At 41.0% G+C, this 18363-nt stretch overlaps 1 protein-coding gene across 4 annotated transcripts in view; it reads right to left on the bottom strand.

Moving 5' to 3' along the window:
• Positions 1-236: 236 nt before the first annotated feature.
• Positions 237-18363, bottom strand: part of pax5 (paired box 5) — a 217224-nt gene continuing 199097 nt past the window's right edge. For all 4 annotated transcript variants that reach the window (XM_072589664.1, XM_072589644.1, XM_072589635.1 and 1 more), the window contains one exon: positions 237-7687. In XM_072589664.1, the coding sequence (XP_072445765.1) occupies positions 7611-7687 (77 nt within the window). In that variant the 3' untranslated portion in view covers positions 237-7610. The remainder of the gene's footprint in view (positions 7688-18363) is intronic.

Below are 18363 nucleotides of genomic sequence, written 5' to 3'. Positions count from 1 at the left end.
TGGGAACAATTCTTAAAACTTCAACAAAATGACTCAATTCTGAACCACTGTAATAAATCTCCCTCCAATCTTATCTGCATCCATGCACAGCAATCCCATATTCTCTAGTTTCGGTATATACAGTAAGACTCTCAACCCTCTCCTTTCAATTTTCTCCAGGCTTTTCACACCTGGAAGTGTAGTTCATAGAACTGGAAAAATTTCCATGTTTTAAATGATGACCAAGGATAAATACATTGAACTTAAAAAAAGTTTACTTATATTCTTATGTATGAACCAATAAAATTATAGTAAATATTTACAAATAATTATTCTTATATTAAGATTACATACATCAACAGATCACAAACAATCATCCTTGTAAACACACATACATTGAATCTACACCCATCTTATTGCATGGTACTTTTAGCTAAATCTAATATCAGAAAACTCAGGTTGCATTCAACAGTTTACTTGGAACAGAAAGCACAAATCCCAGTATTGCAATGATGATAAAGAAAAATATCAGATATCTTTGGCAAATTGGCACTGCAGTAATTACATTCAAATGTTATTACACCAGAAAGCAACACACACAGCACAAAATAAAAACACCAAGAATTCATTTCAGTCTGTAAATTACATCCTACAAAAAACAGATAGAAAAACAGAGTTTAAAGAAGCATTTCCTGCTGGAAACAACTTTTTTTTTGTCTTCATCCTTCAAAGGCATTACTTTCACAAGAAGTACTTAATATTTACTGTACAGAGTTTCTAAGTTGGCCTAGTGACCTTTGGTGAATGCACTGCTTATGCATTTCACAAACTGAGTTTAGCTTGTTTAATTGCAAGCTGCTTTTACTGTCTTTTGATTGTTGCTCTTCATAAAAGTATTTTAAGTTTACGTTTGAAATGCGAACGCACTCACCCTTGCTGGGTGTAGCTAGTCCAGTTTGGGAGAGCATTCTGAAGTTAAAGAAGGTAGAAAGACATTTGGAACTTGGATAAAAGAAAAGGCTATCAAGAGTAAAAGAAATGCTCAGCATTCTGGACCATTCAAGTGCATCCAGTATGCTGTGTGGCTTAGTTAACAGACAAGACATCACATTCTAGAGGCCTGGCTGTCGAGTTCCTGATCTCTGTCTGGTCAATGAGGGAGACTGTCCACAAGGCTGATAGGCAACCACAGAGAATGGGAGGGAGGATCGGGGCGGGGGGAGCAAGTCAACCTGTGATAATGCCCTGCAGCTCCTAGTAGCATACAGAATGGTAATGTGAAATGCCAGTTGCCATTGTCTGAGGCAACTCATACCCTCAGCCCTTTTGGATTTAATTTGCAAAAACCAAACGAGGGACAGAGAGAAATATTTTAAAATCAATGGGAGGAGTGAAAAACACTAATTGGATTTTAATAACTTACCATATTAATGACTAATTATTGAAATGGGTATAAAATGACTAGGACAAGTGAATCAGAAAAGATGCCTAGGAGGAGATGAGTAACTTATCTCTGAGGGAGAAAAAAAAACAATATCTCTCCCCCTTATCATTGCTGAGCAAAGATCAAGATTCTGATGGTGACAAAGCCACACTTATAGCCCCTTCATTTTAGCTGATCTGCTCAAAAGGATGCAAAGAGTCAACCACACAGGACTGAAGTCTTTTGTACACAGACTCACTCAAAGTGGCAGGTTTCCTTCTGAACGAGCTAAGTTTGTGCATTTTCACAATCACTTGCTTTCCCTTCTGGTATCTCTCTATTCCTCAAGCCAATTGCATGACAGGGTTTATTGTTAAGGTGTGGGCTGCTAGTTCAGTTCATGAAGTGTTTCTCTGCCAATCCCATCACCACCGTTCCATCAAAAGGTAGAAACACTCAAAATCGGTAGAAGATGAGTTTGTCCAGACTGTCCCTCTTCTCTCTGATGACACTGACAATTAACAGGAAAAGGACCAAAACCCTACATGCAGGATGAAAAATGTTGTCAATAAACTTGTCAATAATCTTGCCATTTAATAATATGTACCTCACATTTCATGTGAATGTTGAATGTTTTTGTACTAAAGGAGGAAGTATGAAATTGGCAATACCCATTTTAACCATGCCATCCTCCCAGGAATCTTCCAGAACCCAATTTGATGAAGAGTCACACTGAATGTGCACTAATTTGGAAAGTGTTGATATAATATCTATATAATTAACCAAATATATTTTGGAGGTGGCCAGGAGATTATTGATGTGTGTGTATGTGACAGTGAGAGTAAATATGGATGAGAGTGCATGTGAGAGAAAGATATAAAAGTGTGCAAGAGTGAAAGAGAAAATGTAGGGGATAATTTGGCCTTCGGCAGTCACACAAGTTGTTTGATAGTAAATCAGTAGCCTGTTTTGCACTTTACCCAACTATCTTTTTCACATATATAAACTGTTGATGATCATATTATCCTTCACACGCAATTGAACAAGATGAAATGTTACCCCGTGTATTTCCACATAACTAAAATGAATATTTTAATAAATGCAATGTTCACTTGTGCATATCTATTTTTGCCTGTGGCATCATCTGAATATATCTCGGGGAGTTGGGAGACACTTAGTGTAACCAACCTGTGAACCTAGCAGTCCACTGTTTGCTGATCACATGTGGGTTATGGAATCATGAGCAGGCATTAATCAAACATCCTACCCATCCCTCTGATTTTCTATTTGATTGTATTAGGCTAAATGTTTGTCAGCAGGGAAGAGCATATTAGCTGTTGCTGCTCGGGAGCAAGACTGCTTAAGGACACTGATGGTTCATTTTAATTTTGCTTCTGAAGTACTTCTCATGCTTTTATAGGAAATGGTAACAATCATTAAATTCTGCAGAGACAATAGGAACAATTTTAATCCAACTCCTCCATTGGAATACTGACGGTCCCACATGAAACGCTGGCTTTCCACCTCACCTGAGATTACTCTATTGAAATGAAAGGAGAGTAAGGTCTGGTAATGTACAAATCCAGGGTGCAACACTTCAGTCTCTTGGTGACAAGTTGGTTATAACTGACTCCATGTTCTATTTGCTTCAGTCTTAATGCTGCGCGCTGATTGAAAAGTTTGAACAGGAGGCTCTTGTACAATCAGCTGCAGAATACTGAAGCAGATGTCTGTTGGAAATGATCTTGAGGGTTCTTATTGCACAGTGGTAGAGTTCCTCTTCTGAGCCAGGAGGTTTAAGTCTCACCTGCTCCAGAGGGGTGTCATAACATCTCTGAACAGGTTGATGAGAAAATATTTGTAGGAAATTATCTCTAGCACAAGTGAGGATTCAAGACCACTATCTACAAAGAGGAATGACAGGACTGTTATTTATGCTGGCTGACTGCATGTACAAAATCAGTAAATAAATAATTGGCACAAGCTTCTCAGGAGTTCACTGGTAACACCTCACCTATTTGCTGACTATTTAAATATCAATTAGAGTTTGTTATGGAAATCTGCTATATCTTTTACCTCATTCTCACTGGCTGTGGTTTATCGGTCTGAGCTAGCATGAGAGTGGGATCAAATGGCCAACACTTCCACCACAGATAAGGAGGAGCAGTTTCCCAGCCATTATCCAATAGCCCAAGAAAAAGGAGACATCTGAGATCACAATGGCAACATAACCAATGTTCAGAAGATGAGTTGGGCCAGTTTCTAACCTTGGCAGAGAATGCACTTTATAAATGGCAGGTAAACTACCAGTTAGTATTGCCAAAATTGAGAAGCTTATAAGATTGCTCTGTTTGGGACTGTTTTTTTAAATTTACAGTCAAATTAAGGAAGTCAGATTACCTGTTCAGAAGTCTGACTGACAGTAAGCCTAGGTGGTTTGATAGAGATCAAAGGAGGGCTTAGATTGGTTTACAGGGAAGGAGGTGCTGGATATTCATGCTTAAAGACATACAATGATCTGTGCATCAACAGTAGGGGCAAAGTTTCCAGCTCCCCAACACCGTCCAAAAATAGTTTAACATGTAACCTTACTTTTTAAGCTGACCATTCAGTTGCAAGATGGAGAAGAATTGAGCTCTCAAGGATAGCTTATTAGCATTGCTACCTAGGTAGAAAACCCCTATGATTCACATTAATACCAGGAAATATGCTAATGTAAAGATCAGGTTACAGAAAACATAATTGAATATCACAGTATGTTTGAGACTGGCTTGATATGGGAGAGGGCCAACTCAAGGCCAAAAATGTTACTATGATTTTCTACACAGGAATGCAAGTGAAAAGTTTATACTAAGATTAAAGACCATATGTTGTGAGGAGTTCAAACAAGACTGGAAGATTAGCCCAGCTTTGGTGAGAGCATGAGTCTCAGAAAAAAGCCTCACTGCTCTCAGACTCAAAGGAAATAAAATGGAAATAAACCCTCAGATGCTAAGAATCACTTTGGATTAATTCTGGGAATAATGAATAAAGAATTATAAAGAATACCCGTTTGTGTATGTTTTCTCTGTTGGACTAAGAAGTAGTTGTAGAGGTATCCCATCCTGTGGTTTAAAGCATAATTACCTAAAATGGTAGTGTTCAGTTAATAGTGTCTTTAGTCATTTGTTACAGTAACTCACCAAAAATGTGAAACTTTGACCAGTCATTCTTTCAGCTATTAACTGCATTTTCTGTTCAAAAGTTATCAGGTCCAATAGGAGTTTGTGACAACATACACATGGTTAATGTGTTCTCCAGGGCAATTTCAATTAGTTAAGGATATCCAAAAGATGTTTTGTAGAGTTTTGTCCCCCTTAAATGTCCTTCTATTCTTACCATTATTTTTTTTCCTCTCTCAGGGGTTACATTGCTGGTGGGGAAGTTGCCCGGATGGGGGTCGAGGATTTGGGTTGTGGGCTGAATGGATGTCTAGTCATACTTTAAACATACCAATTATATGGAGTAGGTTTTGATGGATAAGATGATGCTCATCATTTATTTCAGTTTTATTTACTTCTACAGAAGAGTCCAGCTCAGTGAACACTGCAAGCAGTGGGAATATCTTCTAGCTTCACCTACAGTTCTTTGAAACTCAAATCCAGCCCATGTGTAATGAAGGGAAAGTGTGTTTCTCCCCAAGGGTTTCAGCTTGGTCTTTTATTCAGACAGCCCCGTTCTCATCTCCACATTGCACATGTTATGCAAAAGAGTTAACCATTTAAGAGCTATTTCTCGAAATAAAACACTTTTAAAAGTAATTTTAACAACTCAAAACAATTTATGCATGAAAAACAACACAGAATAGTGGCAACACAATTACTCACTGCACCAAACCATTGTCTGAGCTTCACAAACAGAGATAAAGTAACAGTGTGTTAACTCAGGAACAGCAGGCTGCATTTTATGAATCTATGTCTGAAATTTATTTGGGGGAATGGGGTCCCCTTCCAGTATATTCCAAAACACACAAACACGTTGCACAATGCAGAATATACAGCACAGAAACAGTCAATTCAGACTCACTGATATGTGCCGATGACTATATTGCACACAAACATTTTTCCATGTATGTCATTTATTCCATTGGTATACTCTCCTACTGCTTATGCCCTCAAGTCTTTATCCAGATTCTGTGTAAATACACTTGTGCCATCTTCCTCACCTACTCCTCAACCTCCACCTCCCAATCACTCCATGTAAAGAAGTAACACATAGGCTCACCTCAGCCAACCCATACTATGGGTTTCTAGTGACAAGAATTTAACAGAATTAAGATAAAAATCTCAAAATTCATCATTATCTTAATAAATAAACACTTTAAAACTATTTTCTTATGTTCCTGAATATGATATGCAAAGCTCAAAGAGTTAAACATTCATGCCCCAATTTTAACTGCCCCCACCTGGCAAAATCTGGGGGTGAGAGCTACCACCACCCAACCCCCACATCCTTCCAGCTTTGTCCTCTTGTTTGCACTGCAAGTGAGCAGGATAACCCAAGGAATGAAGTGGACCTTTAACAGGCTAAAGGCTCACCTCTCTCCCATCACAGACACCTACATTACTGCAAGGCACCCACACAGTCCCAACCACTCAGCATCAATCTCACAACACCCAATCATGGCTCTAACCCCTCAGTATAAATCCCACTCCCTCCAGTGGTGACCCCCAGCCTCTAAGCATATCACAAACAATGGCTCCCAGCTATGAGTATCCCCCACAAATGGAGACAATGGCCCAGTGGTATTATCATGGACTATTAATCCAGAGACCCAGGTAATGTTCTGCAGAACAGGATTGAATCCCACCGTGGCAGATGGTGGAAATCGGAAGTTCCAATTAAAAGAAACGTCTGGAATTAAGAGTCGAATGATGATGACCATGAATCTATTGTCAATTGTTGGAAAAACCCATCTGGTTCACTAATGTCCTTTAAAATCTTGTAGGCCTGGTCTACAAGAGTCTCCAGATCCACAGCAACATGGTTGACTCATAACTGCCCTCTGGCACAATTAGGGATGGGCAACAAATGCTGGCCTAGCCATCCCATGAATGAATTTTGAAAAATATGACCCATGACTAATACTTGGAGATGACTTTGTCTTCCTTCTGCTTGTAGGTGTTACTGATTTACAGTCATCAAGGTCCTTACATCCCCCTGCATCCCTTTCACCTCCCTATCAACATCAAAGTCTTCAGTATTGGGGATGTGAGAGAGAGAGAGAGAGAGAGAGAGCGCATACACACTCAGAGGTCTCCTTTCAAAAAGGAATTTGGTACTGAGTGATTCTCATATCACACCAGACTTACAGATACAATGGAAGTTAGTTGCCAGTTCTGAACTCAATGTTCAGAACCTGCTTAGTTTTCCATGGTCATCCTGTGTGCCTGCAATCATCAGCGCAAGACCAGTTGTGATTCAGTGCCTTCTCAACCCAGAATGCAGGAAGACTTCAATTTTGTTTCTAAATCATATTGTAATACTGATACAACAGTGATTTAATCTAAACATGAAATTTGATAAATTAGAATTCACAAACTGGATTGACTAAAATGCAATATTTTCTGAAATTTTTCAGAAGTCATAAACATTTTGAGAAGCTTCTTTTTAAAAAGCAGATGCTGTTCTAGGACACAAAGGATTAAGGTTGAGGCTCCTGTGATATGATGCAGTGTGTAATTATTCTACAGTTTGTTTCTTCCCCATATCAGTCTTCAAATACTTGTAAGTGCAGTGATTCAGTAATCCAAATCATGATCTTTAAATATAGACAGCTCTTTACTGCTTCTCAGTTTGAAATCATTTCTCAGAAAAAAAAATGACATGGAATAAAATATTACCCTCATTTTGAAAACCACATTACCCTAATTCAAAAAGAAACTTGAACAGTCTTTCTTTGTTACTAACTGGATGCACTCCATCGATTGCCTGGTTAACTATTGGTGTGGGTCCAAAGTCAGTAGTTTCAGTCATTCTGCAATGACTAGAACAAATGTTTGGCAGCAGTCTTTCGAAAGCCAGTTTGATTATCCTGCAGGAAGTTCACATTTGACCTTCTGAGCTTCACACATTTCCTGTTGTCTCAGACCTGATTGATATGTGTTGTAAGTGCACAATTTCTTCACTACCTGCAGGTCATGCCTCCACCCCACCCCCCTCCCACCAGCTAGTGACGATCATAGGCTGTAGCAGCAGCCGCTGGTGCTGACCCTCGGGTTGCTGTGCTGTAATAATAAGGGGAACCTGAAAAAAGAACGACACCAGGGTTAGAAAACTTTGCACTATGAAAAAAATAAGTTCATGCTAAAAAAGGACCACGTTGACCACATACCAATTTCCACACAGTCAGGATGATGAGCTAATTCATCAGACCAGATCGTTTGGGAACAGCTACACTTTGGAATAACTTGGGCTAATTGGCCAGCTACTCATTCACTTGGTATTAGAAGACATTAAGTTGAAACCTGCAGCATCACTTAAGCACACCAAGAAATAACATTAAACAAAAAAAACCCCAAAGACCTACCAACGTTGGAAATCAGAAACAAAATCAGAAATTGTTAGTAAAGTTTAGCAGGTCTGGCAGTGTCTGTGGAGAGAAAGCAGAGTTAATGATTGAGGTCCAGTGACCCTTCTTCAGAACTGATCATGGCTTAGAAAAGGTTGGTATATATGAGGTAGAGGAGTGGAGGGAGGAGAAAGGAGTAAAGGATAGGTGGCGATGGAGCCAGAGAGAGAGACAGAGAGACAGAGAAACAGGTGGGCAGACAAAGACTGTAAAGGTCAGCCTGGAGAGAAGGAATAGCTGTGAAGAGGGACCATTAATGGCTGATAAGGGATTATGTGTGGTAGCAGCCCATGTCAAGACAAGGTTTTAGACCAGAGTGGTGCTGGAAAAGCACAGCAGGTCAGGCAGCATCCGAGCAGCAGGAAAACTGACTTTTCGGGCAAAAGAGGTCTCTATTCCTGATGAAGGGCTTTTGCCCAAAACATCGATTTTCCTGCTCCTCGGATGCTGCCTGACCTGCTGTGCTTTTCCAGCACCACTCTGGTCTAAACTCTGGTTTCCAGCATCAGCAGTCCTCACTTTTGCCATGTCAAGACAAGACCTAGTGTGTGGATTTGAGTAAGCACTTGGAGGAGGTTGCTCAGGCCCCAAAATTATTGAATTTGACATTGAGTTCAGAAAGTTGCAAGGTTCCCAAGCTAAAAATGAGGTGTTACTTTTCCTGCTTGCAATGAGTTTTGCTGGAGTACTGTAGCAGGCCAAAGACAGATGTTGGCCAGGGAACATGGTGCTATGTTGAAATAGCAGGCAACCAGAAGCTCAGGGTCACTTTTGCAGACAGAAAGTAGGTGCGACCAATTTGCAGAAAGAGTTCAATCATTTTAAGAAATAACACTGATCCCCTTGCAGCATTGTTCATTAACAAACATCCTCAAAATGGACATATCCCTGTTAAGAAAGTTGTTTGCAGTCAGTGCTGGATGGAAATTCATGGATCCACAACCTTCCAATTAACTGTGGAGAGGTGACGGCTTAGTGGTAGTGTCTGGCCTGTAAGCAGGCTAGTGCCCTGGGAACATGGGGTCAAATCTCACCATAGCAGATCTGCTGCTTATATTTAACAAAACACTAGAATAAAATACTAGCCTGGTGGAGACTATGCAGCCACTGCCAACTGTTGTAAAAACTCATCTGGTTCACTAACGACTTTTCAGGAAATCAGTCTGTTAAATTTACTCAGTTAAGCAACAAATCCTATAAAAGAATAAATCAATAAACAATCTTAGCAGATCGAACAGTGGAGTACTACAACTCAGACAGCAGCTTTTGCATATTTGTATCTGAACTCCTTTTTGCTTATTAACAAAAGTTTCTATCTAATATATTTTTGGAAGTCTGAAAAAAAAATCACAACACTGGAGAAACTCAGATGGTGTGGCAGCATCTGGGGAGATTTAAACAAAGTTAAATGTTTTGAGTTTGATAAGACTTTTCTTCAGAAAGACAAGTGTGATTTGCCTCACTGTTCTATCAATAGCAAATTTTGTTCTAGAAAATATAGTGTTTATTGGATCTTACTGTATATAAATTGTTCCTACCTTACAATAGTGACTATGCTTTGAAATTCAAGTACTGGATTAGTGGTGCTGGAAGAGCACAGCAGTTCAGGCAGCATCCAACGAGCAGCGAAATCGACGTTTCGGGCAAAAGCCCTGCTTTATACCTGATGAAGGGCTTTTGCCCGAAACGTCGATTTCGCTGCTCGTTGGATGCTGCCTGAACTGCTGTGCTCTTCCAGCACCACTAATCCAGTATTAATCCAGAGACCCAGGCAATGTTCTGGGCAGCTGGGTTCCAATTCCAATATGGTGGATCATGGGGTTTGAATTCAATAAAATGTGGGACCAAAGTCCAATGATGATCATGAAACTGTTGTTGATTGTCAAGAAAAAAAAAACATCTGGTTTACTAATGCCCTTTAAGGAAGGAAACCGCTATCCTTACCCAGTCTGGCTTACATATGACTCCAGACCCACAGCAATGTGGTTGACTCTCAACTGCCCTCTGGGCAATTGGGAATGGGCAGTAAGTGCTGGTCTTGCCAGTAATGCTCACATCCTATACATGAATAAGATGGGCTGTGTTAGGCACAGCAGTTGCTGAATATGTTATGGCAGTTGGTGAATAATATTGCATTTTTGTCACCATGAGTCATAAATGGAAATAGATTGAAATCTTAAGATTTGTTTCTGCTGAAGACAGATAGAACCATCTTCAATTAAGACATCTATATCCAAAACCCCAAAAGTGCAATATTGGATTCAAGATGTTAAAGTGGTGAACATGACGAGAGTCCTGGGTTAAACATCCCAAGATATCTTTAACTTTGTCTGAAAATAATATCAAGCATTTGGTAAAAATAATACAATCTGAAACCAGAGGCTCAGTGCCACATTTGCAGATTGAAGGTGGTGTCTCACAAAACTGTCAAACAGTTTAAGTTTGGTCTTCCCTATATACAGTAGACTGCTTACTGAGTAGCAAATATAGTATGCTACACTGAAAGAAGTGCACATGATTTGCTATTTCACAGAGGGGATTTGTTCCTTCTCAGAGATTGTGCAACAGCTTTCAAAATCTGATTGGGGGCAATGTTCGCAGGTAAAGGGACAGCTGGAAAATGGGAAGCCTTCAGAAATGAGATAACGAGAATCCAGAGAAAGTATATTCCTGTTAGGATGAAAGGAAAGGCTGATAGGTATAGGGAATGCTGGATGACTAAAGAAATGGAGGGTTTGGTTAAGTAAAAGAAGGAAGCATATATCAGGTATAAGACAGGATACATCGAGTGAATCCTTAGAAGAGTATAAAGGCAGTAGGAGCATACTTAAGAGGGAAATCAGGAGGGCAAAAAGGGGACATGAGATAGCTTTGGCAAATAGAATTAAGGAGAATCCAAAGGGTTTTGACAAATACATTAAGGACAAAAGGGTAACTAGGGAGAGAATAGAGCCCCTCAAAGATCAGCAAGGTGGCCTTTGTGTGGAGTCGCAGAAAGTGGGGGAGATACTAAACAAGTACTTTGCATCAGTATTTACTGTGGAAAAGGATATGGAAGATATAGACTGTAGGGAAATAGATGGTGACACCTTGCAAAATGTCCAGATTACAGAGGATTAAGTGCTGGATGTCTTGAAATGCATAAAAGTGGATAAATCCCCAGGACCTGATCAGGTGTACCCTAGAACTCTGTGAGAAGCTAGAGGAGTGATTGCTGGGCCTCTTGCTGAGACTTTTGTATCATCAATAGTCACAGGTGAGGTGCCGGAAGACTGGAGGTTGGCTAACGTGGTGCCATTGTTTAAGAAGGGTGGTAAGGACAAGCCAGGAACTATAGACCAGTGAGCCTGACATTGGTGGTGGGCAAGTTGTTGGAGGGAATCCTGAGGGACAGGATGTACATGTATTTGGAAAGGCAAGGACTGATTAGGGATAGTCAACATGGCTCTGTGCTTGGGAAATCATGCCTCACAAACTTGATTGAGTTTTTTGAAGAAGTAACAAAGAGGATTGATGAGGGCAGAGCATTAGATGTGATCTATATGGACTTCAGTAAGGCATTCGACAAGGTTCCCCATGGGAGACTGGTGAGCAAGGTTACATCTCCTGGAATACAGGAAGAACTAGCCATCTGGATACAGAACTGGCTTAAAGGTAGAAGGTAGAGGGTGGTGGTGGAGGGTTGCTTTTCAGACTGGAGGCCTGTGACCAGTGGAGTGCCACAAGGATCAGTGCTGTGCCCTCTACTTTTTGTCATTTACATTAATGATTTCGATGTGAGCATAAGAGGTACAGTTAGTAAGTTTGCAAATGACACCATAATTGGAGTTGTAGTGGACAGCGAAGAAGGTTACATCAGATTTCAACAGACTCTGGACCAGATGGGCCAATGGGCTGAGAAGTGGCAGATGGAGTTTAATTCAGATAAATGCAAGGTGCTGCATTTTGGGAAAGCAAATCTTAGCAGAACTTATACACTTAATGGTAAGGTCCTAGGGAGTGTTGCTGAACAAAGAGACCTTGGATTGCAGATTCATAGCTCCTTGAAAGTGGAGTCGCAGGTAGATAGGATAGTGAAGAAGCCATTTGGTATGCTTTCCTTTATTGGTCAGAGTATTGAGTACAGGAGTTGGGAGGTCATGTTGAGGCTGTACAGGACATTGGTTAGGCCACTGTTGGAATATTGCAAGCAATTCTGGTCTCCTTCCTATCGGAAAGATGTTGTGAAACTTGAAAGGGTTCAGAAAAGATTTACAAGGATGTTGTCAGGGTTGGAGGATTTGAGCTATAGGGAGAGGCTGAACAGGCTGGGGCTGTTTTCCCTGGAGCGGAGGTTGAGCGGTGACCTTATAGAGGTTTACAAAATCACGAGGGGCAAAGTCTTTTCTCTGGGGTCGGGGAGTCCAGAACTAGAGGGCATAGATTTAGGGTGAGAGAGGAAAGATATAAAAGAGATCTAAGGGGCAACCTTTTCACACAGAGGGTGGTCCGTGTATGGAATGAGCTGCCAGAAGAAGTGGTGGAGGCTGGTACAATTGCAAGATTTAAAAGGCATTTGGATGGGTATATGAATAGGAAGAGTTTGGAGGGATATGGACCGGGTGCTGGCTGGTGGGACTAGATTGGGTTGGGCTATCTGGTCGGCATGGACAAGTTGGACCGAAGGGTCTGTTTCCATGTTGTACATCTCTATGACTCTATGACAGAAAAAACCTGTGGAGACAGAGTCACTGAATATTCATGTTAAACAGGGGAATTATAAATTATCTGGGCTGGATGGGGATGTGGAATTGGGAACACAAAAAAAATCAGCCATGATCTTCTTGAATGATAGCCAAGGCTTGAAGGGCCAAATGGCCTATTTCTGCTCCCAACTCAGGCGTTCCTATGATGGTGAGGAAGGAGGAGGTGGAAGAGATTGTTTCACATTTCCTCTTAAGTGCTAGGGGTAGATGGGGGGATCTTGGGGATGGAGAAAGTGAGGACTGCAGATGCTGGAGATCAGAGCTGAAAATGTGTTGCTGGAAAAGTGCAGCAGGTCAGGCAGCATCCAAGGAGCAGGAGAATCGACGTTTTGGGCATTTCAACGTTTCCTGAAGAAGGGCTTATGCCCGAAACGTCGATTCTCCTGCTCCTTGGATGCTGCCTGACCTGCTGTGCTTTTCCAGCAACACATTTTCGGATCTTGGGGATGGCCCTGGGTGCCAGGGATCTAACAGTCTCTCCTGAATGCTGAAATCAGACAGGAGGGGAAATATGTATGTGGTGGTGGTACCACACTGGATTAGGCAGGAATGCTAGTGGATAACATATTGAATACAAAGAAGCTGGTAGGATCTCTGGAAGAAGCAGGGCCGAGAGTGTGGTGCTAGAAAAGCACAGCAGGTCAGGCAGCTCCCAAGGAGCCGGACAATCGACGTTTCAGGCATAAGTCCTTCATCAGGAGTGCCTAAAAGTTCGATTCTCCTCCTGCTCGGATGCTGCCTGACCTGCTGTGCTTTTCCAGCACCACACTCTCGACTCTGATCTCCAGCATCTGCAGTCCTCACTGTCTCCTCTGGAAGAAGCAGTAATGACCTCCAAACTCAAAGTCTCGTTACCCTGATCGGCCCTGTTTCTATTTTCTTTCCAAGATTCACAAACACAACCGCTCTGTTGGAATTCCCATTTCAGCCTGTTCCTACAGTACTGAACCAATTTGGTTTGTTTTAACTACCTTTTCTTCCTTGGTCCATTCTCCTCCCACCTATATCTATGATTCTTTCAGGGCATGCCATTGTTTTAATGATTTCCAGATTCCTGGTCCAAACCATCACCTCTTTGTTCCCAACAACCCCTTAGGGAAAATAGGGGAGTTCTAACAAGAGAAGCTCAGTCCCAGTGTCTCCAGCGCTGGGCTGCATTCATACAGACAATTACTGGAGTAGCTTTCCACAATAAAACCTGCTGTACAAAGGGGAGCTCAAATGCAGATTACATCATCACTTTGCTTTCAGTATGCAAACATGGCTTGGATATCCATCTCACCCTTACACCTTGACCTGTGTGTCCTCAGCCTCCCGCAGTGCTCCAATGAAACTGACAAACTCAAAGAATAGCATCTTCTCTTTTGATTAGCTACTTTATAGCCTTCTGAACTCGACAGTGAGTTCAACAATTTCACACTGACCCCTGTTGCCATCTGAGGTAGACAATCAGCCATGGTCATATTGAATGATGGAGCAGGCTCAAAGGGCCTACTCCTGCTCCTAGTTTCTAGGTCTATGTTTCTTTTTCTTTGTAGGTTTCTGATCCACTTTGATGTTTTCATCTCAGCTGGCAGCTGTTCATTTTTCTGCCATCACACTTCAAGACAACTCTTGATTCTCTGTCTCATTATCGTTTCCTTTGACCTTGCACCACCGATCCTTTTGTCATTTCATCCTTGTATCTTTTACCCCAGCACTGACTTTACCTTTTTGCTCCATTTTTCTACCAGACCCCCATCACGTTTACCTTGCTGAATTTCTCCAATTGTAATGAAAGGTCGTTGACCTGAAATATGCAAACTACTTTTCTCTCTTCATAGATGCTGCCAGCTCTGCTGAGTAATTCTAGTGGTTTTTGCTATTATTTTAAATTCCCACCATGCTCAGAGCTTTGACATCTGCAACATGCCCCCTTGTAGGCAAAGTACCACTCAGATGCCCCACTACCCTCCAATGTGGTGCTTGTCAATGACTAAGAGCTAATACCATAACATCAGTCATTGTGACATCCATGGACAAGTCAGAAACTTGAAGCAAAACATTTTTATCTTCACTTCCTTTCTTACTGAATAGTGGGACATAACCTCCCAATGTCACAGTATTATTATGCTTCCTAAGCACAATAGGTCATTAGTGACTGCCATGTACCCAATCTAAAGTTCTTCCCAGTTCCTATTAGCATTTACCATGCTTGCCCAAAAAAGTCTACGGAACATATGGGTCTGACAAAGCTTTCAAATGTAATTTGCCACCTGAATATATGCGCTCCCTAAGTATTGATATGCTCACGACAGGGTGCATGAGCTGAGAGTCTGCAGACAATTCGAGAATGACCGCAGTTGGAGATAGAACCCTGGACCAGAAAGCTCTTTCAACCTGATCTTACCCATCAGAGCCGAAGTGTGGCATCACAGCAAAATGGGTATGTAATTAGTGGGTATTTCTTCCATGTCTCTTTTAATTCGTCAAGTGGTTTAAATGAAGAGGTATTATTATAGCTGAAGATACAGTTGGGAAATTCATTTGATATATTTAACATCCAAATAAATTAATGAACTAGGATAGTGATGGCTGGGCAGGTGATGTGTTGCCGCGGTATTTTGTGGGATCTAGTGGACACCAGTGTGACCTACAGTGACTGATCTGCAGTAGGTTCTGCAGAATTCTGAGGAAGACTCACTGGACCTGAAACATTAATTCTGATTTCTCTCCATAGATGCTTCCAGACCTGCTGAGCTTTTCCAGCTGTTTCTGTTTCTGTCGCTGCAGTTATTATTGGCTGTTTAAGGGACCTTAGCTCAACACGAGCCATGGGTAATGTGACATAAAAGGGAGGTGGAAAAGGTGCCTGGACACTGTTTGAGGAACCAGTCACACATCTTAAATGAATTCAAATGCAATTTGGTCCATGGTTAGGGACAGGAGGGTGTGACTGCAAGTGAGGCAGGTGTTGAATACATAATTTAGCTTTGAAAGAGCCTCAGCCACTGCCCATGTCCAATATGTACGAGGTAATTACTCCCACAGCACAGACTGATAGAGATGTAATCTGACCACAACAGTGTGGTTCAGAGCAGCCTGTGTGTGTGGGAGAAAAAGAGAACTGTAGTAGTATTAGGTCTACCATAATTAGGGGAATAAATACTGTTGTCTGTACCTAAGACAGAATGTCCTGATGACTGTGTTGCCTATTTGGTGCCAAGGTTCAGGGCACCTCTCCAAAGCTGAAGAGAGTGAGAGGAAAAGATAAAGTTACCATGATCCACCTACGCACCAATGACAAAGGTAGAACTAGAAAAGAGGTTCTGCTGAAGAATTACAAAGCAACTTTGTGGTTAAATTGAAAAGCAAAACCACAAAAAGGTACTAATCTCAGGATTACCTGAGCCACATGCAAATTGGTAAAGGATAAATAAGATTGGTGAGGTATATGCATGGCTCAAAAATTGGCATGGGAGAAGTAGGTTCTGATTCATGGGGCACTGGCACTAGTACTGGGGAAAGACAACAATGCTTCATTGGGGCCAGCTTGTATATTGGATCCAGCGTCCTAGCAAGTCATATAACTGTAGTTAAGTAAATCTCTAAGCAATTTGGGTTCAATCAAAAGTTAAAAAAAATTCAAAAAGAAACAAGAGAGAGCAGAGCAGAGATGGTGAAGGAGTGAACAATAAGATCTGACAGGAAGATGAGAAAAATCAACAGAATATTGCAGCAGTCATGCAGCGTAAGTAATAATGGTAACAAGTCAAAGCTTAAAACTCTTTATCAAAATGCACGCAGCATTTATAACGAGGATGAGTTGCAATCAAAAATAGAAATAAATGAAAATGACTTCATAGCTATTACAGAGAGCTGGTTGCAATGTGTTCAGAACTGGAAATTCAATATTCAAAGTTTTTGATGCTCTTGAAAACAGGTAAAAGGATAAAGGATGTGGGGATAGCATTTTTAATAAAAGAAGATGCAGTGGTTGTTGGGTATAATAGATGGTGATATGATATCAGTTTGGGTGGAAATAGCAATAGTAAGGGAAAGGAGTGGGAGTCATCAATAGGCCCATAAAGAGTTACCTGACTGCAAGACAAAGCAAAAGTACATTGGTAAACAATGGAGGTGTGTAATAAGCACACTTGTCACGGGTGGTTTTAATCTGCATATTGACTGGACAAGTCAAATGGACAAGAGTAACATGGAAGGCAAATTTGTGCAGTGAATCAGGAATTGTTCATTGGACCAATACATTGCAGGGCCTACCCAGGAAGAGGCTATTTTAGATCTAGTAAAGAGGAGATCTCGTAGTTAAGGATTTTCTCAGGAGTAGAGATCAAAATATGGCAGAATATTAAATGCAGTTTAAGGGAGTGTAATTTGAGCTTCAAACCAGCATCCTTAATTTAAATAAGGCCAATTACGGAGGCATGGAGGAAGTGCTGTATAAAGCATGCTGGGAAAACAAAATAAAAGGAAGATCAGCGTGAGCAATGGCAAATATTTAAGATGATATTTCATAACATTCAGGAAAAGATTATTCTGGTCAAAAAGTAAGATTCCATAAGAAGGATAAATTACCTATGGTTAACAAAGCAGGTCAAGGAAAGTATCCAGATAAAAACTAAAGCACTCAAAGTGGTGAAAAACAAGTGGTAGGCCAGTGGATTCGGAGTTTTTTTAAGAACCAGCAGTGGATGACCAAAAGGTTGATAAAGAGAAAGTTGACTATGAAAGTAAATTGTCAAAAAAAGTAAAATGCAAATGGCAATAGCTCCTATAGGGATATTAAAAGAGTGTAGCTAAATTGACTGGTATCTTTGGAGAATTCCAATAGGGCATTAATATTAGGACAGAGAATGGCAGGTAATTTAAACCAATAGCTCCATCATCACAGTAGAGGAAACTATAAATATCCAAAAGATAACAGGTAAGCAAGGTACTAATGGGGGGAAAGATCATGCAACAGTTTCTATTAAAAGAGTCAAAGTAATTGACAAATGAAAGCAGACAGGTCACCAGGACCTAGTGGCCTGCATCAAAAGGTTTCAAAAGAAGCAGTTGCAGCAATCTAGAGGTATTAGTTAAAAATTTTCCAGAACTCAGAATTCCAGGAGGATTCCAGAGTTTTGGAAGACTCCTAATGTGATGCGGCTGTTCAAGCAGAGAGAAAGAGAGAAAGAGAAAACAGATAACAGATAACTAAAGGCCCGATAGCCTATCATCTGTCACTGAGGAAATTGCCAGAGTCCACATTTGGTAGATGGCAGGTAAATGGGATTTATTAAGTTTGGTGTTTGTTGGTCAGCTTTGACATGGTTGGCTGAAGAGCCTGTTTCTATGCTGGATGACTCTGACAGAACAGGCCACAGCCTGTTAGCCAGAAAAAAAATGGAGGGCACTCATCCCTCCCCCTCAGGGAAGTCTCACTTGTTGTGACATCTCTATAACTCCTGCTGCAATCGCCAAACTACTCCTGATCAATTAATGACCTTTCTCTCCCCTACCTCACTTCTTATAATCACAGCTGATGCACTCACACATAACCTTCCTCAAGTTGTGACATTCGAGTGCCGCAGACTATCCCTAAGGACTGTTCCTTGTTGCCAGCC

This window comes from Chiloscyllium punctatum, chromosome 2 (assembly GCF_047496795.1).
Source record: "Chiloscyllium punctatum isolate Juve2018m chromosome 2, sChiPun1.3, whole genome shotgun sequence".
NCBI lineage: Eukaryota > Metazoa > Chordata > Chondrichthyes > Orectolobiformes > Hemiscylliidae > Chiloscyllium > Chiloscyllium punctatum.
The sequence above is the reverse complement of the archived record's forward strand: the minus strand, read 5'-3'. Positions and strand labels throughout refer to the sequence as shown.